Source organism: Camelus bactrianus, chromosome 11 (genome assembly GCF_048773025.1).
Source record: "Camelus bactrianus isolate YW-2024 breed Bactrian camel chromosome 11, ASM4877302v1, whole genome shotgun sequence".
In the NCBI taxonomy this organism is placed as follows: domain Eukaryota; kingdom Metazoa; phylum Chordata; class Mammalia; order Artiodactyla; family Camelidae; genus Camelus; species Camelus bactrianus.
The window spans coordinates 45530630-45553789 of record NC_133549.1 but is presented as its reverse complement, the minus strand read 5'-3'; the positions used below and the strand labels follow the sequence as shown (position 1 = coordinate 45553789).

Genomic DNA, 23160 nt, shown 5'->3' with positions numbered 1-23160 from the left:
CTTTAAGAATAATTATGTTTATGGCATATCTACTTAAAAATAGTTTCTCCAAACCTTACTGGTAACTTGAAATTTTAGTGTTGATGAAAAATTAATCAATAGTCAATCTAACAAAGAAATGGAACATTTTATTTGAGCCAACCTGAGGATTATAATCCAGGAGACAGTCTTTCAGAAAGCACTGAGGACTGTTCCAAAGAGGTAAGTGGAGAGGCCTGTATACATGTGATTTTGGTGAAGAGGGGTACGTGCAATCAAGGACACATCTTGGTAGGTTACTGCTATCTGCAAGGAACAGATATCTTGGTTTATGGTTTTAGTGTTTTTCTAAGTATGGGAAGATGCAAGAAAACTGGGTTCATAAAATTTTCTTCTGGAAATAGCTAACTATCTGAGGGCAGGTTCTGCCAGTTTTCCCAGGGCACCAAGCGCCTTATTCTGATCTTCACCCTGAAATTCTTTCAGGTTGTATTGTAGGTCAGTGACTGCAGTAGCTAATGATTTGTAGAACTGGATGGTGGGCAAAATTCTTTACAGTCTCCTTTCTTTTGTTCTTAATTTCCGCCAGTGTTTGGGATGTGTTTTGTAAATAATTTGTACCATGGCACTAGAAATCCTCACTCCCAGGTCAGGAGTTGGTGGATAGGCCACTCACTGTGCTATTCCTGGACTGACTAGTCCCTGTTAACAGTAGCCCAAAGCCTCTGGACTGCCAGTCATACTGATACAGGAAAAATGTGGGGCGAGAGGATGGTCATGTCCCAGGTCTCAGGTGAGTCCCTGTGATGCACCCTGCCTAGTGTGGGTCCTTGGCTTCCCACAAGAAACAATTCAAGAGCGAGCCACAGTTGAGCAAAAGTAGATTTATTCAGAGAGATACATACTCCATAGAGTGCAGGCCATCTCAGAAGGCAAGAGAAAAGCCACGAGGTGTGGGGGTTGGGTGCTAAGTTTAAAGTAAAAGCAGATTCATATTCTATAGACAGTGTGGTCAGCCTCACTCAGAATGGAGAGTGGACAGGAAGTATGGAAGTTGTTAGTTTTTATGGGCTCGGTAACTTGAGATGCTAACAAGTGGGAGGATTATTCCAACTACTTTGGGGAAGGGAGTGGAATTCTCAGGAACTGGACCATCACCCACCCTCTGACTGTTTATGGTCAGCCTTAAAACAGTCCTGGCACCTGTGGGAGTACCACTTAGCATGCTACTGTATTTCAGTGAGTGTATATTGAAGCTCGAGGTCTACTGGGAGTTGAATCTTCCACCATCTTGGTGTTAATTGCTGTGTCATTCTTTTAATGGTCATGCTCTGCCCCCTTCCCTCCTATCTCATTACTAGTCTTACGGTCCAGGAAACAGTTCCCTCTTGTTAATTCTTCCCATTGCTAGAGTAACACCATTGCAATCATTGGTCTGACAGAATTATATATCTGGTCAGTCGTTTCAAGTCGCCTAGTCATTGCTATTTTTATCAGAGGCTTAGTCACACATTTGGTAATGCAAGAAACAATTATCTGGTAAAACAGGCAGACTACAAGTAATGTAACTAGTGACATTAACAAGGTCATAAGTAAGAATTTAAGCTGAGAAAGTCCACTAGGTGTAGCCCAGCATATCCTCAGGTCGTCTGACCTGGTCTGTTCTGTACCAATCACCAACGTTAAGGGAAATGATAGACTGACATTTTATATAAAGTTCACCAAAGAATCTGCACCACAAGGCAAGCGGTGGGTCATCCTGACCCCTTACAGGGCTGAGGAATGCACACATCTTTGAAGAAGTTACATGGGGGATGCCAGAAGAAAATTGATCTCTATGTGATGGAGCAGGTATTTCTGGTCAATGCATAATCATTTTACAATGCACACCATGAGGGAGGGAAGAGGCCCAAAAGGACAGAGAAAAAAAGGTTATGTTTAAACTTTGTCTTCCCTTAAAATATGAATTTTATTTCATCATTTTCCTAAATTAAGTTAAATGATGAAAATTTATCGAATATCTAGATCATTCCTAAGTAAAATAAGATATTAATACATTAATTAGTGAATACAGGCTTCCTTTTTCAGAAAAACTAAAGATATTTAGCACTATTAATAAATATATTCAGTGCCACTTTTCAATTTTCACTATTAGCACATTTTTTAAATAAATTATAGTGTTTATAAGTTTGGCATTCTACAGAATGCTAATGTAAAAGACAGTTCATAATTACTTACTTCTTGGTTTTTCACTAGAAATTAAGATTTTTAAAAAATTGTCAACTGAAAAAAGGCCACAATGTGTTATCCCAAAAGGTAAAGACCCCAGTTCTTGTCATACCTGAAAGACAAGTATGCAGTTGTTACCGTGAGTTGTGTAGCGAAAAATTTCAAAAGATTCATTTAAAAGGAAAGGAAAAGTACACTCCCAAGAATGGGAGGCGGGCTGATCCAAGGGAGGAAAAAGGCAGAGGTTGTTGTTCCCCTTTCTCTTACATCCTCGCTTAGAGGTGGTCTATTGATTGATTGACGGCCCTTGTCCCTGGAATACTTAGTCATGTTTGGCCCCTTTGCGCATGTCCTTACCCATGGTGTACACAGAATAACCCATGGCGGGGTAGGGGGCTAAACCACAATGTTCATTATAATACAATGAAACTTGGTCATGTCCGGTTAAGTCCTTTCTGATACCACGCAGTCAATGCTGTTGGGTTTTAATCAGTTTTTTTGTTTTGTTTTGTTTTGTTTGTTTGTTTGTTTTTGCTGGCACTCATTTAGACGAAGTAAAGTCCCTTCATGCTGGAGGCGGGCATAACACCATCTTCCAGACCATCCTCCCTCTCCACCACCTGTCTGCCCGGTGCCCACACTTAATTGCCTAACAACGTGATGTCACTGCCTGAAAGTCTTGCTTCAGGTTTTGTAGATGAGAACTGCGCCTGTCTAAACTGCCTGCAGTATGCCCAGGCTTCAGAGATCTGTAGTGTCAAATCCTAGCACTGCCATCTACCTAGAATCCTTACTGTTGAACACGGACAAGCGAGGCCCTTCCTCAGCAAAGGTGATGAACACTTGCTTAAGGGTAGATTTGCTCTGAGGAAGGGAGGCATGTGGAGTGACCTGTCCCTCTCTCTTAACAAATGGCTTAGTCTGTTTCTAGAGCAATGGGGGTGCCGTTGTTTGAGTAAATGACTCCACTAGTGATTAGTCACGAAGCAATGACCTATGGTGACTTCAGATCTCTGACTCAAGGCCCCTTAATAGCCAGGATTCCCAGTCTCTTCGCTGGGGAGGAGGCATTTGCCACCTTCCTGAGCAATCTGCAGGTTTAGTGCTGCTGGCCACATTCTTGAGTTTGCTTCCCTTCAAAAAAGAGCAGGGTTGTAGTGGCAGCAAACCAGCCTGGGGATAGGCTTTTGGGGAGAATTTTAAGGCCAATTGGTAAAGCTCCCCAGTCATTTCCTCAGGTAGGTCCCAGAGCAACCAGATGTAAAGAAAACATTTCATTACAACATAACTAACTTATTAGCATCAGAGAACGAGAACTTGGAGCAAGCTTTGAAGAAATGTAAGAATATAATTGGTTCAGATGCCAGTTTTCTCACACTTGAAGGAAAAGGCCTGCAAATCTTGGAGGAGTGCGAACCCCAGAACAAGAGGAGAGGCCTCAGGAATCTCACCTGGCTTGAGACAGGAGACAGGACACATGGTCACACAGTAAAGAGACACTGCTTTGCCTTAGAGTCCATTAATTTATTGAGTAAAAACGAAATCATTGTCGGACGTAGTCAGTTTGGTTGGGTTCAAATCTGGCTGATGTCCACTGGCAGCAGAGATGAATGGAGGTGAAGAGAAGACATGGTGATGCTGGCGAGGGAACACTGGACAAAACAACCTTCCCCTAATTATAAAAGCGGGCATCACACAGCCAGTGTGCGTCAGTAGGCAAAGGGGGACACGATGTTTAATGAGCAGGGATAAAACCAAAGTAAGTGAGAACTTTCAAGAAAAGAGGCCAAAGCTTTTAGAGAACAGGATGCAGCAGGGGCTCGACGGAGAACAGCATTTGGTGCAGACCGGCCGGCTCACTTGGGGAACACGGTGATCACGTCGTAGCCCTCGGGTGGAGTCACCCGCTCCCGGGCGTGCTTTTCACAGTAGATTTGATCCTCCACAAAGAAATGGCCCTTCTGTTTCAGGTTGGTGCCACAGTCGGTGCACACGTAACACTCAGGGTGGCGGTGACGGTCCCGCAGCTTCACAAACACACCGCTACAGGAGGGAGGGAGGAAAGGGGCTCCGTTAGTGATGGGCACCTGAAGATGGCACCAGGCGAGGGGCTCCACCCAACAGGCCCATCAAAGGGTAGATCAGGCCTCCCAGCTGGCCTCCAGTCATCAAGGGGCTGGTCAGTACTGGGGTCCAGAGACATTACTCTTGAAGCCTTCTGGAAGTCTTTCCCATTTCAGGAGAGCAGCCCTGTTCTTTCTAGTTTTACATGTTCATACCCTAAGAGTTCCATGGCCAAGGAAAGCCTTCATCACCTGGCTCTGAGACACAGGATCTACCTGGACTCTGTGCTCCATTTTCCAGGCAGGAGTTTTTCCCCCACCACACCCAAAATGTGCAGTATCTGGCACTTTCCACATGTTCATGGTTTACCCAACCTGCAGGGCCTCCGATGCCTGGGGAAGGCAGATACTCACACAATGCCGGTGCCACATTTGTCACACATGGGCAACTTCTGGGCATTTCCAATTGATGCAGCCACTTTGGTGACTGGAGCCTTAACACTTCTGAATCCTGAGGGTTTGTTGGGATCCCCTAAAAGGAGGAAAACACTTGGGTTGTCCATGAAGGGCAAGATTGCCTAAGTACCACTTAGCTCTTTCAGAGTAACTCAAATACATATTCCAGCAAGGTCATGGGCACTGGAGTCAGATTTGACTCTGCTGTGTGATCCTGGGCAAGTCACTTAACGTCTCTGATCCAAAGTTTCCTTTGCTATAAAATAAGAGATCGTTTTCCATTTCACAATGATACAAAAAGATCTCAAGACACATAAAACTCTCCCACAAAAGCTGGCACACAGCCCTCAAAACACAAATCACATTACATTCTGATTAAATACACATATACGGGAACTTCAAAATGCTTTACATAGATGGAATAAATAAATAAGTAAATAAAAATATCTGAAACTCAAAAGATGGTGTAATTCGATGCCAAAAGAAACCCAGTTCTCGAGAAGAACAAAGTGGTTGCAGTCGAGCATGCTACACATAACCAGATATAACACTGCTACAGAGCAGAGCCAGCACCCTCCTGCAGTCAGCTTTGTGTGTATAAAATAAGTTCCTAGTTGCTGGGGCTGAACTGCCTACAGCCTGGTTCATCACGTAGGCAAAGCCCTGTATCGTGGTAGCTATTAATAATGGTAAGCTACTAATATTACTATTATTGCTATATATTTAGCAGGCTGTGTTTCCACATCACTTATTTACTTATTTATTTTGCTGTGATGTGGCCTAGCAAGTATTGTTATGTTTGTCAGCTATTTACATGTGTCTCTCTGTCTAAACTGCAAACTGTTGGAGCACAGAACCCCATTTTATATACTTCTCAATACTCCACAGAGCCCACCACGGGATTAGCAAATAACAGAAGCTTAATCAATACAGAAGAAATAAATTACGAAACATGACAAATGCAGGATGGTCAATCCTTCCTCCCAACATACTAGGAGGCTAGAGAAGTCTGCACCAGTGGTTCTGAATGGGCATCTGTGAGCATCTCAGGCACCAGGAGGGAGTTTATGAAATTCACAGACCGAACTCTACCCCAGACCTGCTGAAGGAGCATCTCCAGGGACGGAGCCCCAGGAGCTCCTGTTCTACCTTCCAGGTTAAAATCCACATCTTCAGACTAAAACTGCTGTTTGCAGACTTTGCTGTGCATCAGAATCACCAGGAGGGCTTATTAAAAACACTGATTGCTGGGCCCCAGCTCCCAGAGTTTGACTCAGCAGGCCTGAGGTAGGGCCCAAGAAGTTGGATTTTAACATGTTCTCAGCTGCTGCCGTTGCTGCTGGTGGTGGCTTTGGAACCACACTTTGAGAGCCACAGGACAAGAGTGAAGGAAAAAAAGGCTTTGTGTGTGAGGTGAGGGGGTGAGAGGAGGGTCATCCCTGAACTGCAGCTACACTGGGGAATCCTGAGGCTGACAAATGAGGACCCTCACTCTCCTGAACTTCTAGAAAATGAGTCCCCATATGCTGACCGGCACTTCTGAACTGAAAACTGAGGTGTGTTCAAACAAGGGGCATTTACAGTTGGCTGAGCGTGGCAGACTATGCATTCTGTCCTCCATTACCCGTACCCTCCCTACCCTTGCCACGCTCCCCAGCAGGTCAGTAATTCTCCACTGGGGGTGAACTTGTTCCTGAGCAACAATTTTTGTTGTTGCAACTGGAGGCGGGTACGGGTCAGGAATGCTGCTAAATGTCCTAGAACGCACACAACAGCCCCACCACAAGGACTCATCTGGGCCAAAACGGCAACAGCACTAAGGCTGGGGAAACCCACCCAACCCACTCTGGGTTCGGCCAGGAGACTTGCTCTGGCCAAGGGAATCTGCCCGCCTCTTTGGGCAGAAGCACTCAGTGCGCTTGTGTGATTTGGTCCTCCTTTCACTGAGCTTCTGCCCTTTGCCGTAAGAAAATTTGCCTTTTGTAACAACCTGGATGAACCTGGAGGGTATTATGCTCGCTGAAATAAGTCAGACAGAGAAAGACAAATGCTCTAGGTTATCACTTAATGTGGAATCTAAAAAAATTTTAAAAAAGAATGACTATAACAAAACAGGAACAGACTCATAGATAAAGAGAACAAACTAGTGGTTATTACCAGTAGGGAGAGGGAACGGGGGAGCGGCAAAATAGGGGTAGAGAATTAAGAGGTACAAACTACTATATACAAAGCAGCAGCTGCTCACCTGAGCCTGCCCACTCTCCACTTGACAGCATCCTATCACTAAGTAAATCCTATCACTTTACTTTCTTGAAAAAATTTTTAAAAATAAATAAAATAAGATAAATAGGCTACAAGGATATATGGTACAGCACAGAGAATACAGTCCATATTTTATAATAACTTTACTTTTGAGGGGGTAATTAGGTTTTTATTTATTTTAATGGAGGTACTGGGAATTGAACCCAGGACCTTGTGCATGCTACAAGGTCTACCACTCATAGACCACTCTACCATTGAGCTGTACCCTCCTCCTATGACTTTAAGTGGAGTATAATCTATAAACACTGAATCACTATGTTGTACATCTTAAACTAATATAATATTGTAAATCAACTAAAATTTTTTAAAAAAAAAAGGGAACAGCAAGCCCTAGAGAGTGACACCTCCCTCTGCTAGGCTCCCACAATGAAAAGTCATGGAGCCAGGCCCCCGCCTGTCAGAGCTCACCAGCAGCCCTCATATAACAGAGCAAAAACGCCTTTGCTGCTGCAACCCACTTCTGACTAACATACTGTGAGAGCTAGCTTGGGAGACTTTGCTGCCTTATGGAGAACAAGGAGGAATATTTAAAAGCAGACTGGGATTTTTAGTGGCCCTATCATGGGTGTTCAGGGCACAGTCTCGCAGGTTTCCCTACCAGACCTGGAAACCTCCGGCATGGGGGAGCTGAGGAACACGGATGTCTATCCGGCAACACATGAGAACGAACAGGGATTAAAAGGCACCAGAGTTTCCACTGCTTTCAGTGCTATGGCTCGGCTTGGGGAAGACTGGATGCTGGCCCATCACAGGGCATCGGGGAAACCCCCTGTTGCTTCAGTTACCCGAGACCAAGGTACCTTTGTCACTTTCCAAACCTTCCTCTCTCTTGGCCACAGCCCCAGCTTTGTTCATTATAGGATTTTTTTTTTTTTGCATTAATTTTGACTTTTCAAAAATGTTGCATTAAATTATCATTTTTGTCTTGAGTTCTTGGGTACCAGCTTAAATTCTGTACCCAAAGCAAATGCCCCCCTCACCTTATCCTGATCCTGGCCCTGCCTAGAGGGATCTCAGAAGGTGGGTGGGCAGCTCACGTTCTGGGTGTTGGTGCTGGAACCACTTTGGCTGCCTACCCCTGTGAAGAGAAGGAAATGGCAGCATCTCTGCACATCTAGACAGTCTAGGAAGGAAACCGTGCGGAAGGGACCAACTCAATGAGGTCGGCATCTCCCACGTGATGGGCTGGTTCTCACAGAAAAAGAACAGCCAGGAGAGGGTAGGAGGTGCAGGAGGGTAGAAGGAGAGAAGGAAGGAGGGACACAGAGACCTATTTGGTAGGAGGAAAATCCACATTCCTTTTTGAACAAAGAGAAATGAAGTGGAAGAAGTCTGACTCAGGAGCAGAGGTTGGCTGTGTGCTGGTTCAGTTCTGCAGTGCCACCTACTGGCTCGACTGTCTTCTCTCACTCATTCAGTCAACACTGCAAAGATTATTTCCCTTCCTTCCCTCTCCACTAGCTTACAGTAAAAATATTAGCTCCCTTCAGACTCTGGGCAACTATAAAAATCTGCAAATCTCTCTTCTTCCAGTGAACCTTGCATCTCAAAGCTTTCTGGAAAAAAGTGAAAATGAATGGAGTAAAGCACAGCCTTTTTTCTTTCCACTTCACCACTCAACAAAGCTCCCTCCCCTGAGGCCTTCTGTACATGGTGGATGTCTAGACTGGAATTTATGCTGTTTCATTCAGTGAAAATTTAATGCAAGTGCGTTTTAAGAGATAAGGGAGCGACTACAAAATCTTTTATCTCCCTCTTCCTTTTTATTAAAATTTTTGTTTTCTTTGGGGCAAGAAGATATCCAGCCCAGGGGAGAAAAACTATAATTCTCAGACTCTTTTGCAGCTAGATAGGGCCATGTGACTAAATTCTGGTCAAAATATAAATGGAATAGTCATGTGGGACCTCTGGCAAAGAGAAAGCTGGTTCATCTGAAAGGGGAACGGCCCAGATAGCCCTTTCCCCCTTCTTTCTTCCTGGTGCCTGGGAGTGGGCATGATGGCTGGAGCACCAGCTGCCAACTAGCACCAAGAGGCAACCTTGAGAATGGAAGCCACTGGCTTGGTGGGTGGAACACAGGATGGAAGGGGTCAAGATCCTGATGAGCGGGGAGCTGCTGCCTCACAGCAGCTCAGAGATCCTGGGCTTCACGTCCTTCTCTGTGACCCCTGTGACTGGAGGGCATTCCATGAGATGAGCCCTGCAATGTCTATGTCCTCCTTTGGGCTGGAGGACTTTTCCTCTCTTAACTGTAGCCATGTATTCAGAGTAGAATAAGTTGCAGTTTCTCACGTATTAACCATCATCCTCGAGTGTTGGCCCCCCAAGTCACCTGTCAGTTGGCTAATACTAGAACTGAATACAGAGTATGACTCATCCCTTCCAAACTGCACAGGTACTCCAAGCAAAGGGGAAAACTGCTGTTAGAACAGGATCCTTTTAGCCTAAAAGAAGAATTTTCCTAATTTCCTATGCTTGTAAATTGCCAATTCTCTAAAGAACCCACCCAAATGGGGAGGAGGCCTGGGTGCTGGGTGTGTTCAGTAAGGAACTTTCAGCTTAGGAAGAACTCCCAGGAAGCTGGAACTCCACACTAGAGGCTTCCAGGAGGAAGGGTCCTCTTCCAGAGGGCACTCAGCTCTGCGCCTCTCTGGCTGCCCTGAGCAAAGAGCCAGTCCCTCTGGAGCCTGGCTAAAGCAGGTCTCACTAGCAGAACCACCAAGTGTCCCTCCCAGAAGTACCCACTGTCTCTTCACCATGGGCATCTGGGAAGAGGAGGAAAGCAGGAGAGGGCAGGACTTCATCAAGCGTCGAGGAAACCGACCGGGCAGAATGCGGACGGCTGGCTGTCGCCAAGACTAGGAAAGGGTGCAAAACCCAACTCTCTGGAAGTCACTGGTAGCTAGGCTGACGGTGAGAATAAGAAGGCACTTGTGAATGACCACCTGGGAGATCGGTCAGCCTGAGAGCTGCTGCTCACAGGTCACCTTTGTGAGAAGAGGAAAAAGCATCCCTTTGGCAACACACCCACATGCCTCAAATTTCTCATAATGCACTGTTGCTGTTACACTGAGATAGCTTGCTGCTATCCATTTGAAAATTATTTTGTTTTTTAGACACAGTATCTGATGTCTGTGGTGCAAAGACATCTTCTGAGACCTGCAGAGGCACACGGGGGGCCCTGGGCACCAAGGGCATCAGAGCTCACGTGGACAAGCAAGCGAAGGCTGGCCTGGAGTGTCTTGATGAGGTTTCAAACATCGTAATGGTTAAGAAGCACCTACTTTGTGCCATTCATGGTGATGGGTGTTTTGTGCAATTTATGACATCTGATCCTCACACTCTTAGAGGAAAGGATTTTATCCCCAATTGATAGATGAGCAAATAGGCCTGGAAAGGTTCAGAGACTCACCTAAGGTCACGTGGTGGAGGCCAGGAGGGTATGTGTGACCAGACGGGGGGCCCTCAGGCTCTCAGGAGGCCGTCCACCTCAAAGCAGGAATAAGCACATGGCCCCAGAGGGAGGCCCGGCGCCTGGCTTCCCTATGCTGCTGACTCATTTCAATCTGTGTGTCGTAGTCCACAGCCTCCACCCACCCACATGGGCCACCTGGCACAGGAGCAGGGTGTGTGGGCTCAAACCAAACGAGCGACCTGGGGGCAGACCAACAGAGTCCCCAACAGTCAAGCTCACCCCGCCTCCACCACTCAACGCTCCTGTGACAGGAAACAGCGAGCCAGGTCCGGCTGGGGGCTCACGTCCTCTCTCCTTAAGAGCTTTTGCACTTTAAGGGCCACACCATCCAAAGCACACAGTGCCATTTCCACCCACTCAGGGCTGTGTTCACTGGGTTGCAGCAAGGACTATCCCTCGCCCCAGGCCTTGAACAAGAGCCTCTGACCACACACACGGCTGGTTACCTTTCTCCTCAGACTCCAGGATTTCCTGCAAAACCAGGAATGAAGTGGACTGTTTCGGAGGCTCATTTAACTCCTGTTTCTCCTGAAGCATCTTGTAAACTTCAGATTCTCTGTCGATGACGAGTCCGCTGGGAAGCTGAGAATGGTCTAAGCTGTAAGGAATGTGCGTAAGGTCATTAGAACGTGTCACTGGGCACCCCCATCTACGCGAAGATGCCGCCAAAGGAAGGGTGAACAGAAAGTATCCCAATGGACAGAGCCCTCTCTTCACACAGCCTCAGACTCCAGCCAACGCTGTGGGCTGTCTGTGGGCAGAGCTTCCATGCACTCTCCCGCACTAAGAGGCTATTTTCCCAGTAGTTTCAGTAATTCAATTACTTTTTGGCCTAATCCCATGGAATGGTGATGCTGTGCTTCTTTCTGAACACAGAAACAACATAAATGTTACATAAACAACATTATGGCAAAAGAAAATTTAGAAGAGGGAAAATGTCAACCACGGCACCTGAGCACTAAATACTCAGCTGGGTCCCCTCCATGCGGGCCACATGCGTTCTTTCCCCAGGGCAGAAATCAGTGTTCTTTCTTCCTGATGCTATCAAAGTGCCTTCTCTGTCTCTAAAAACTCTCATAATTCTCATGGTGGGGCTCTGTGGTCTCTTCACCTCCCACGCAGAGGTCACAGTGTCTGCCCTGCCCCGTTCACAGATGGCTGGCAAGGATGAGAAAGGCAAGTGCTTTGAAAACTGAAATGCTGTTGCAGGTCAGGAAGCGGGCAGAGGCCCCAGCTCAGGCCGGAGACTGGGCGAGCCAGGCCTTGCTGCCCACGCCGCCCCTGTCCTTCTGGGTTCCCCACAACAGGACGAGACAGGCAGAGCTGGGAGCCTCGTTCCCCGGGGTCCAGGTTCCAGGGGAGGAGCCATTGCTGCCTGGTCTCTGGAAAGGAGGAGTGAAAGGGAGGTGGACTCCAGTCAGCTTTACCTGGACCGGCTATCCCGAGTCCCACCCCTTCTCACCCCGCCCCTCCGCCACCTGTCCCAGCCACGCCATCCGTGCACAGGACAGCTGACTGGCTTCCTAACTTGTCCTGCTGCTGCCACTCTCAGCCCCAGGACAGCCTTACTTTTGACCAGAGGCCGGAGTGATTACATTTTAAATGGGAGAATCAGACTGTGTCATGACATGCCTTAAGTGTTCTCATCTGACTGAGAACCAAATATTTACAGTTTTAATAACAAAACACAAGCTTAACCAAATTCATATCCTTTGGAGTAAATATTCATTACAAAAAGTCAAAAGGCCCTCAAAGATGGGGCTCTGCTTCCCTCTCCAAACACAAAGCTTGTCACTCCTTGCTCATTCCAGGCAGATAGGCCTTCATGGGGTTTCTACAACACCAGCCTCGGGGTCTTTGCACGTCCTCCTCCCGCTGCCTGGAACCCTCCCTCCCCAGATAGCCCTGTAGCCCCCACGTTCCACTCAGCTCTCTGCTCAGACGTCCCTCCTCAGATAGTCCCTGACCCTCAACTTAAAAGAGCCCCCACCTCCATCACTCTTCCCCCTTGCTCTGCTGCATCTCTCCCCATGTCGTTTCCCACTCTCTTGCCAGCTTATACTTGTTTCTTTATTTGTCTGTCTCCCCCCTGAAAGTAAGCTCCAAGAGGGCAGGGCCCTGGCCAGTCCTGTCACCATCATATACCCCCCTGGATCAGTGCCTGGCACAGGGTCGGGGCTCAGCAGGTGTCCGGGAAGTGAATGCAAGTTGGCAATTGGATCAAGTCCCTCTGTCCTCTTTGCTGCACCCTCTCCCTCCTCCTGCGGGGTCACAGGGAATCCCCCAGGGCTGTGCTAGGGAACTGGGCAGTCCACTCTCCTGGGCTCAGACCACCTCCTGACTCTCAGCCTTATTTTTCAAAAGCTAACACTCTCAAGAGAAGAGGGACAGTGTGCCCAGTGGAGCCAAAATGGAAATACCAGCGGGTGGTGCAATTTATCACCCACCCATTGTGTAATTAGTTCACATTCCATTTTAAATGCAACTCAAGTCCCCGGCTGGGAGTAGGGTCGCTCGCCTCGATGAAGCTCCAGGTTTTCTCTTTAATACAACCAGGTTCTCACAATAGAGGACAAAGCCCTCAGAGAGTGACGAATGCTCTGCTGCTGTCAGGGCAGGTCAAAATTCAAGTGGAGAGACTCACTAGCTGGTCACTCTGCAGGCTGCAGTAGGGGGAAGGGATGCCACCACCCCTGCCGGCCCACAGCTGCGGGTCCCTGCCCATGTCTCTCTCCCTCCCACCCACAGGGAACTGTGGGAAACTCCCATCCCCCAGGTAGGCGACGGCCCACCTTGAGTAGCTGGAACCAGGGGCCATGGTCTACCTCTGGCCCACCTTTGCAGCCCTGTCAACTGAGTTACATGCCTCTTTCTTTGGGTCTTGAGTTCTGAGCTTGCCCTATAATAAATGTATTACGTTATTTTGACAAATATTTTTTTCTATTACACTTGGAACTATTTTAAAATCAAGATCAGACCATGGAATGTTCTTGGGGAGAATTTTTCCCCTTCTTTGGTGTATGTTGTTATGTCTGGAAGCCACCAAGGGAACGCTAAAAATGACAAACCCAAACCACAAGGTCATCACATATTCTTCCAGCAAACAGTCTTGCAAAATATTTCCATGATTACAAAAAAGAAACAATTTATTATTTATTCTCAAATAATGATGATATCTTTCTACTACTTGACAACTTATAAAGCACTTTCAATACCCATCACCTTATGTGAACCTTTGATCTGCTTAATTTAAAAATCATATCCTAAGACACAAAGCCTAACTCTTGTCTTCAAGTATGGACAAATGAGACCATAATGTATTACAAAAAAATTCTAGGACAAAAACATGCATTGGAAATGGATCCCCCCCAAAAAGCACTCTCTTTTTTATATATAGTAACAGCAGTGAAAGAAAGAATTCAGTAGTGATAACGTTTCAAAAAATGTAAGACACATGACTGAGTCACCAGAAGAAAAATTTGTGAGGGTGGAACACTAAAAGTAAGCGTAGTCTTTATAATTTTAATAGCAAAATATAAGAGTTTAATCAAGTTCAGCTCCTTTGGAGTAACTATCCATTATACTCTTTGTGCTTCCTAGTTCGTGTTCCTCCCTGAGTCAGACCCATCGCTGAATGTACATCAGTTCATTAAATGTTTAATATTTTCTCCCACTCTTTTAGACCCCGACCTCAGGGACTGCCTCCCCAGGGACATCACAGCCAGGCCACTCCCTGTCTGACAATGTGGCTCACAGAGCCAGGCGTGTAAGGCCGGTGGTCTTTTGAACATCAGAAGAAAACTCCCCGTGAGCTCGTCTCCAGGAGGATTTCAGAGGCTGAGCTTGCAGACCTTCTATGACCCAAAGGTTGGCTCCAGCCAAGTGAGTAGCTGGGCGAAGGTCAGAAGGTCAAGGGGGACAGAGAAAAAGCACACTCGTGGTCTGGGACAGTAACCCAGGGATGAGAGTCTACTCCATCAAAACAGTGAAGTGACCAGAGTGGGAACATAAGGGGCTCTTTAACTTTCTTTTAAACTTAAATCAGTAATCAAAAATCTCCCAAAAACAAACAGCCCAGGGCCAGATGGCTTCACTGGAGAATTCTACTAAATATTTAAATAAGAATTAACACCAATCCTTCTCAAAGTCTTCCCAAAAGAAACTGAAGAGAAGGGAACACTTACAAATTCATTCTATGAGGCCAGCATTACCCTGATACCAAGACCAGACAAAGATACTACAGGAAGAGAAAACTGCAGACCAACACCCCTGATGAATCTTGATGCAAAAATCCTCAGCAAACTGAATTCAACAGGACATTATAAACTATGAGTAAGTGGGATTTACTTCTGCAAGGCAAAGATGGCTCAACATACAAAAATCAGTCAATGTAATTAATACACTAGATTAACAGAGTGAAGACTGAAGACAAAAACCACATCATCTCAATTGATGCAGAAAAAGTATGTGACAAAATTCAACATACTTTCACGATAAAAATGTTAAACAAACCAGGAATAGAAGGAAACTACTTCAACATAATAAAGGCCGCGTATGACAAGCTTATACCTAACATCATACTCAATACTGACAAACTAAGTTTTTCCTCCAAGATCAGGAAAAAGGTAAAGGATGCCCATTCTTAACACTTCCACTCGACATAGTACTAGAAGTACCAAGAAAAGGAAATAAAAGGCATCCAAGTTGGAAAGAAAGAAGTAAAACTGTATCTGTTCACAGATGATATGATCTTATATGTAGAAAATCCTAAAGCCTCCACACACCAAAGAATTGTTAAAACTAATAAAAAAATTCAGCAAAGTTACAGGATATAAAATCAACACACAAAAATTGATTGTGTTTCTATAAACTAACAAAGAATCCAAGAAGACAATTAACGAAACAATCCCATGTATAATAGCATCAAAAGAATAAAATACTTAGAAATAAATTTAACCGAGGAGGTGAAAGACTTGTACTGAAAACTATGAAACATTGATGAAAGAAACTGAAGACACAAATAAATGGAATACATCCATGTTCATGGATTAGAAGAATCAACATTGTTAAAATGTCCCTACTACCCAGAGCGATCTACAGATTCAGTGCAATCCCTATCTAAATCCCAACGGCATTTTTTGCAGAAATGGGGGGGGGGGGGAATCCCAATATTCATATGGCATCTTAAAGGATCCTTAATAGCCAAAAAAAAAAAAAAAAAACCAAACCTTGAGGAAGAAAAATAAAAGGTATCATATCTCTTGATATCAAAACATATTGCAAAGCATGGTATTGGCATAAAGATAGACATATAGACCAATGGAACGGAATACAGAGCCCAGAAGATAAACCCTGGCATGTAAGGTCAAATGATCTTTGATAAAGATGTCAAGGATACATAATGCAGAAAGGACAGTGTCTCCAAAAAATGGTACTGAGAAAACTGGACATCTGTGTACAAAAGGATGAAATTGGACCTTTATCTCACCATATACAAAAATCAACTAAAAATGAATTGAAGACTTAATGTAGGACCTGAAACCATAAAACTCCTAGAGAAAACAGGGGAAAGCTTCATGACACTAATCTTGGCAATGATTTCTTGAATATGACACCAAAGGCACAGCCAACAAAATCAAAATTAGACAAGCGGGACATTAAACTAAAAAGCTTCTACACAGCAAAGAAAACAATCAATAGAGTGAAAAGGCAATCTATGGAATGAGAGAAAATATTTGCAAACCATATATTTGATGAAAGGTTAATACCCAGAGTGTATAAAGAATTCCTACAACCCCAAAACAAACAAACAAAAAACCCAAATAACCCAATTTCTTTAATGGGCAAAGGACTTGAACTGACGTTTCTCCAAAAAGATACACAGTGGACAACAACCATGTGAAAAGATGCTCACTAACCATCAGGGAAATGCAAATCAGAGCCATGAGATATATCACCTTACACCCATTAGGGTAGCTGCTACCTAAAACCAGTAACAACAACAACAAAAACCCAGAAAATAGTAAGTGTTGATGGGGATGAAGAAATAGGACCCTGTGCACTGTTGGTGGGAATGTAAAATGGCGCAGCACCATGGAAACCACTATGGAGGTTTCTCAAAAAATTAAAAATAGAACTACCATATGAGCCAGCAACCCCACCTCTGGATATATATCCAAAAGAATTAAAATCAGGCTCTCAAAGAAATCTCTGCATACTCATGTTCATTGCAGCATTGTTCACAAGAGCTGAGAGGTGGAAGCAACCTAAATGTCCGCTGACAGATAAATGGATAAAGAAAATGTGTTATATTCAGATAATGAAATATTATTCAGCAGTAAAGAAAAAAAAAGGAAATGCTGTCACATGCTGCAACATGAATGCTGAGGACATTATGCTAAATGAAATAAATCAGTCACAGACTGTGTGATTCCATTAGTAGAACTTTCTCAAAATAACAAAATTAGAGAAATGGAGAGAAGATGACAGGGCTGCCAGGGGTTAAGGGGGGTCCCGGGGAGGGAAGCGGGTGTGACTATAAAAGGGAATCTGAGGAATCCTTGTGGTGACAGAAATGTTCTGTATCTTGGCCATATACATGTCAATATTCTATTTTTGATATCGTGCTATAGTTTTCCAGATGTAACCCTTGATGGAAACTGGGTAAAGGGTATAGGGGATCTTTCTGTATTGTTTCCTATAGCTGCATGTGAATCTATAATTACTGCAAAATAAAAAGTTCAGTTAAGTTTAAGAAAAGTTTTCCCCCAAAGACGGAAATGATGGAGAGGAGACTGTGATACTCAGATTTTATGTAGGTGGGGATAAAGGATGTAGGCTGATTCAGAAAAACCCTTCATGCCTGAGCTGCACCAACCTGATAACACCAGTGTTCACCGAATACGCCAGTCTGAGAAACCCAACGTGACCATTTTGGGAAGGGCAGCCTGGCCAGAAAGCTCCCTAAGTTTCGGTTTTCAAAGGCCTAGACGTTGGCCCTAATGAGAAGCCCAAGGAGTAATGGCGCACCAGGAGAAGAGGCAGGACCCCGGCCTCCAGAGCGAGTTCTCTGAGGCAAGTTTACTTAGAGGGGCACGTCACCACCTTCCCCACAGGTTTTCTCGTGACCCAGCTCCAAATAAGTCAGGGCTAATATAATCCTTCTGACAGCATTTGAACAAAGAACACCGAATGCACCCGTTTAGTTCCACTGCGGCTGCTTAGAAATCTGCCTCATGAGTCTATAGGGGGCTTGCCTGAGAGCACAGTCTAGACGAGCTGGTATCTGGTGGTTATGGAAGCCTGTGAAGAGGTGACCACCCCGTCACAAGGTAATTAAGTGTACTGGATGGCTGCACTGAAGCTACTATGCTGGGAAGTGAAGAAGTCTACTGGTAAGTTAAAGCCAAGTCTTCTCCACGATGCTTGTCTACGTGGTTCTACCCTCTGCAGCCCCTGGTTCTCAGAAGGGATGCACATGGAGCTCCATGGGGGGAGGTGAAGTCCGTAATAACTAGCATTTACTGAGCACCTGCCAGGGGCCAGGCACCACGCTGGGTACTTTGCACATCTTACTGAAATTTCTCAATAACAGTGGTCAAATAGTTTGTATCATTGGCTTCATAGGAGAAGAGATAGAGTTTCAGAAGTTACGTGGTTTGCCCAAGGTCACACAGCTAGCAAGAGGTACAGCTGGAATTCAAGCTCAGGCGCCTCCATCTACCAAGCCTGCACCTTTAGGAAAGTATCCAGTAGTATCACATATATAAAGAAATCCAGGCCCTAAATCACCAGAAAATGATCAGAGCCTCTCGACTCAGTGGAAAGAGGTCAGAGGGCAGGTGACAGCCTTCTCCTGAACAGAGCAACACTTCCTCCACCCACGTGGTACACAGTAGGCACTCAATAAATGACTATTCAGCTGACCTGACTCAGAGGTGCTCCCACTCAACAGTGTGTGCTGGGAGGTTGGGCACCCTCTCACACCCTCTCGCCTGCCTTCCCATTTCCATGTGGAAATGGCAATGTTGTCTGTGTTCTTGTCTGATGGGGCCGGGGCCCTGGGAAGTCCCACCAGACAGACAGCCACACACATACCAGGCTGCTCTGAAGCGCAGGGGACAAAGAAGCTCAGAGCGAGCCCCCGGGAATCAGTGATGACCTCAGATGCAAAGTATGAAGTGAGCAGTATGAAGTGCTGGAACCTCAGCGAATTTCACAGACTAAACAGTTGGGGGTGAGCGCTTGGGACTTGTGCTGACGGAGCAAGCGACATGATCTGGTGGCTGCTGGGTTTGCACGAGAAATTTCCTTTGCTGATGTGCACAAGTGGCCTCTCTAGGACCAGACCAGTAGGCGGAGACCCAGGCGCAGGGAGCACAGCCCTTCTTCTGCCATGGGCTGCTGGTATTCCCACTGTTTCTGGATTCATCTGCAGAGACTTGTGGGTGGAACAGAAGCTGGGCCCCCTCTGCTGAGAGAATCTGGAAGGAGACTTTGGATAAAGACTCAGAGGCTGCTGTAGCCAAAAAGTCTGTGACAGGAGGGGACAGGGGCTGGAGGAAAGGCTTGCACAGTGTCCAGACAGTTCAGATTTAATTGTGTTGGATCGGAGGATGGGGAGCAGGCGGGGAGCATGAGAGAAGAAAGAAGACATTAATGAAGGCATAACAGCCGAGGCCATACCAAGAATACTTCCCAGGCACATATTTCTCCCAATGCGTAGCAGCTCTTTCAATTAAGGATGTGTCATTTCCTGGGTTATTAAATCCAGATCATGGAACATTCCATGCTGAGACAGTAAAAGAGGGTCATGTTCTCAGCCTCCCCCAGCACCAAAGCACCAGAGAACGGGGATCACGGTCCTCCATGTTTCCACCACTTGACTCTCCACTGAGCTGCTTGAGAGAAAGCGTCCCTTCAGGGTGCATCCATGGAAAGCTCGGGGGGCCAAATATGGCACTCTTTCTCAGGTGTCCCAAAGGCCCCCACAGTCACCTTGAAGGGCAGCATCATCAGAACTGGAGGAAGAATCATTAGTAATCACTCTGCCCTGGTTACCACAATAAATGCCAATGACCACTAACATCTTGTAAAGCCAAATTCACACGGTAAAAAGTCTCCCCTACTAGGCCTAGGCCAAGAAGCTTAAAAGGAAATCACAGGGCCCTCTTGGTGCTGGGCACAGGGCCCTGCATGCAGTGGGTGCAGGTGCCTAATAACATTTCCCTCTTCTTCAGGGAAAAAGGACCATATGCACACTATGGCCAAGAAGCCTTTGAGAGGGTCCCCATAACAGCTCTTTCCAAACATTTAAGCAGTTTGGAACCTCTCATGCCTTAACCTGTCCTAACCTGCATCTGGAGCAATGGGTTTGCCATTTAATCACCCTAAGAGCTGGACAGATTCTGGTCAAAGGTGAATTGAAGAGAAACTGAATAGCAAAATGGGCTTCAGAGTGAATACAAGAACTGAGGACTCCACGTGGGAGAGATCCTCTGAGATCAGACAAGTTTGGATCACATGGTTTTTGCCAACAAATTCGACTGTCACTAACATCTAAAAATCAGATTTCACATAAGAGAGGCTTTCTGACTTCTGTTTCAATGAGATTAATCATTTAAAATGAGAATCATTAAAAAAAAAAGGCATATGAAAAAATTCCCAAATATTTGCAAAAAGAAAGAAAGAAAGAAATGGGAATGCTAGGCCTGCATGTGGCATCCAGCCGGAGCCAAGGAGAGGCTGCCCCTCTGGACGGGTAATGCATGGTCTAGCTGCCACGGGCCACTCTGTTCCCTGCTGTTTGCACTCAGAGCCCTGCCTTTGAGTCCTTGTCTTCCCTGCCACCTTTGGGCATATAAGATCGCAACTCGTAACCTAGTCCGTCACCTTTTCACCCACAGAGAACTGGTCCCATCTCTTACTCTCCATCCTCAAACCCAGTTCTTTTGTGAGGAGCTGCAGTGTTCTCAGTGTTTCTAGATTCATCTTCAGAGTTTGGTATGGAGGCAACTCCAGGGCCCCTCTGCTGGGAAGACACAGGGGATACTTTAAATAAAGACTTAGAGGCAGCTACAGCCAAAGGGGACAGGCCTCCCCAGTCCTGAGCAAGACGCTTCCCTAGACCTCTCTACCCCGTCTACCTGCAACCCCACCTCTGCCTCTGCCCCAGATCTGAACCTGTTCCAAAGACACATATTTATATCCTCATGGACTTCTCTTGTTTCTATTATTTCCACTGGGCCACTCTAGGGGAAAACAATAAACACTGCTTCACCAAAAATTGTATCATGAGGTACTGATCCCTTGCTCAGATCAGATGGTGAACACAAGCAGAAACCCCCAACTATAAAAACTGGATTTCTCAGGAAGCATCAGGGCTATCAAGGAAGGAAGATGGGTCACTTAGAGGAAGATGATGACCACAGAAATCAGGACAACAGTAACACAGGTCTCCGTGAACTGGTGTGTCAGACATAGTACTGGGCATTTTGCAAATTACTTCTAATTTCACAACAACCCTACAAGGCGGGTGGTATCGCCCTGGTTTTAGAGGTGAGGAAGATGAATACAGAAAGAGTAGACACTCTTCTCCCTGGGCTAGTGGCTGAACCTCCTCCCTGCTGCCTGGACGAGGGAGGCCTTGGTGTGAAATGCCTCTTCCAGGACTGGCCTGGAGGAGAACGCAGGGGCCTACTCACGCTCTGCCATTCGGCTCCTGCCCGCTGGCTGCCGTCTTTGACTCCAAGGCGTTGTTGAAGTTGGAGATGTTTTCAGAGGAATAGAGGCCAGCTGGGTTGTTGTACTGGTTTGTGATGACCCTGGGGGCAGAGCTGGAGGCAGGCGAGGCGGTAAAGGGCATGGCACTCCGGTTGTGGGCGCTTCCTATGTGTAGGACCTCCTGCAGGCAGAGTACAGAAGAGAAATCAAGGGGGCATCCAAAAGGCACCCCTCGATGGACGGTGCAGGCTGACTCCCAGAGAGGGGTGTTCCGATGAGCTACATTGGCCCTGGCTCAACGCCAATCTCTAGCAGAGGGGCTCTGACAAACCCATCAGACACAGGGCAAGCCTGGAGATGTCACGCAAGCCAGGCACGTGTGCAGGTGTGCAGGTTCTCCTGCCAGCTCTACCTCCTGATTTTCCCCGGAAGCCTAGCAAAGCCTGATCTCCTGCTGGGTAGCCCCAGGCAGGACACCCCTTGATGCTCTGGGCTGTCAGGATCCAAGGTGGAGCTGAAAACACCCTTTCAAGGCACATTCCATAGGAATTAAGTACCAGGAAGAGAGGAATCGGCATCACACTTCAGCCAGTGCAGAGTAGGAGACGATAAAAGGTGAAGATAAACTCCCCAGAGCAGAGCAGTTTAGACAAGCAAGATAAGAGGGATGTGGTGTCATCAGTGAAGCAGCTGCTGACTAGGCAGAGAGGCTGCGGGGCTCTGACAGAAGGGGGCTTTAGGGGCATTACCAGGGGAGAAGGCCAAGGCCAGATAGAAGGCGGGAGAGAAGGAGGGATGGAGATACCTGTTTCAGGGCGGTGCCCAGGGGAGCTGCAGGAAAGGGCTCTGAGTTAGTTCCTCCTGTGCTCAGTCCCCTCTTTCTGTAATTTGAGAGCACGCCCTCCACCCCCATGGAATGCCAGGATAATTACTACAGCTACAACACCTTGGAGCTTCTTTACAAACACCCTGAAAAACTTCTTAAACTAATCTCCCTTAAAAAAAAAATCATGGCTTTTCTGATGACTCAGTTATCAAGGGGTGTTCTGCTCAACCCCCGGCTCCTGGGTGAGACCGTGCTCCTGTCAGCCTACTAAACTCAATGCACGTCCTATTTTCTGGGTTCTCCAGAAATCTTCCTGAACCCTGGCCTCTTTCTTAACACTCAGGCCCAGAAGGATTGCCCTCAAAGAGTTCCTGCCCTCTGTTGCTCTTCCTCTTTTTTCTTTCTTCACTAAAACCTTCAAGTCTTTCATGTTTTCTTAGAAAATGATGATGAAAAGCACCAGCTTCACTCACTGCGTACTGACTGACTTCCCTAAAACAGGACAACATGAGGATAGGTTGATGATGAAGGTTTCTTTTTCATTGTTCAGATAGGCTCTTCCACACGTCACAATCGGTGCAGTTTTACAGTATAAATTACACTGAGTTGACTTTATCCATTTTGGACAAAACTAAGCATGTACAGATAACTCACAAAAGAGGAAGTATAATTAGCTAAGCAAATAACTTCAGCATATTTCAAAGAATGGTTAAGTAAGTTTTACAGCACAACTATCCCAAGGCATAATAACAGGTCACTAATGGCAACAGGCTTCCAGACGGGTGGCCTGGCCTCGGGCCCACGTCAGCAGCTACACGGCGGCACAGTGGGTCAGACACACGGTGGCAGCCTGGATCCCGGTCCTCCCCTCCTCTCTCCTTCCCCACAGCAACTCCTAGGAGCAGCACAGGATGCTGAGCACCAGGGAAGGGCCCTCATGTTTCTGTCTTGGCTCCGTTTTATCCCTGTTGCTTCTTGTTCAGCTTTGGGCAAGTTATATCTCTCTCTGAGCCCCCAGTATAATGTCATTCCCTCCTTCCTCCGCAGAAACACATTTTCAGTAGAATGGAACTTAGTAGAAAATGCCG

The 23160-nt window shown here is 46.3% G+C and overlaps 1 protein-coding gene across 2 annotated transcripts in view; it reads right to left on the bottom strand.

Moving 5' to 3' along the window:
* Nucleotides 1-3717: 3717 nt before the first annotated feature.
* The window catches only part of PDLIM1 (PDZ and LIM domain 1), a 41626-nt gene continuing 22183 nt past the window's right edge, over nt 3718-23160 (bottom strand). For both annotated transcript variants that reach the window (XM_074373912.1, XM_074373911.1), the window contains exons 4-7: nt 21228-21427; nt 10971-11122; nt 4686-4803; nt 3718-4251 (exon numbers count right to left, since the gene is read on the bottom strand). In XM_074373912.1, the coding sequence (XP_074230013.1) occupies nt 4065-4251; nt 4686-4803; nt 10971-11122; nt 21228-21427 (657 nt within the window). In that variant the 3' untranslated portion in view covers nt 3718-4064. The remainder of the gene's footprint in view (nt 4252-4685; nt 4804-10970; nt 11123-21227; nt 21428-23160) is intronic.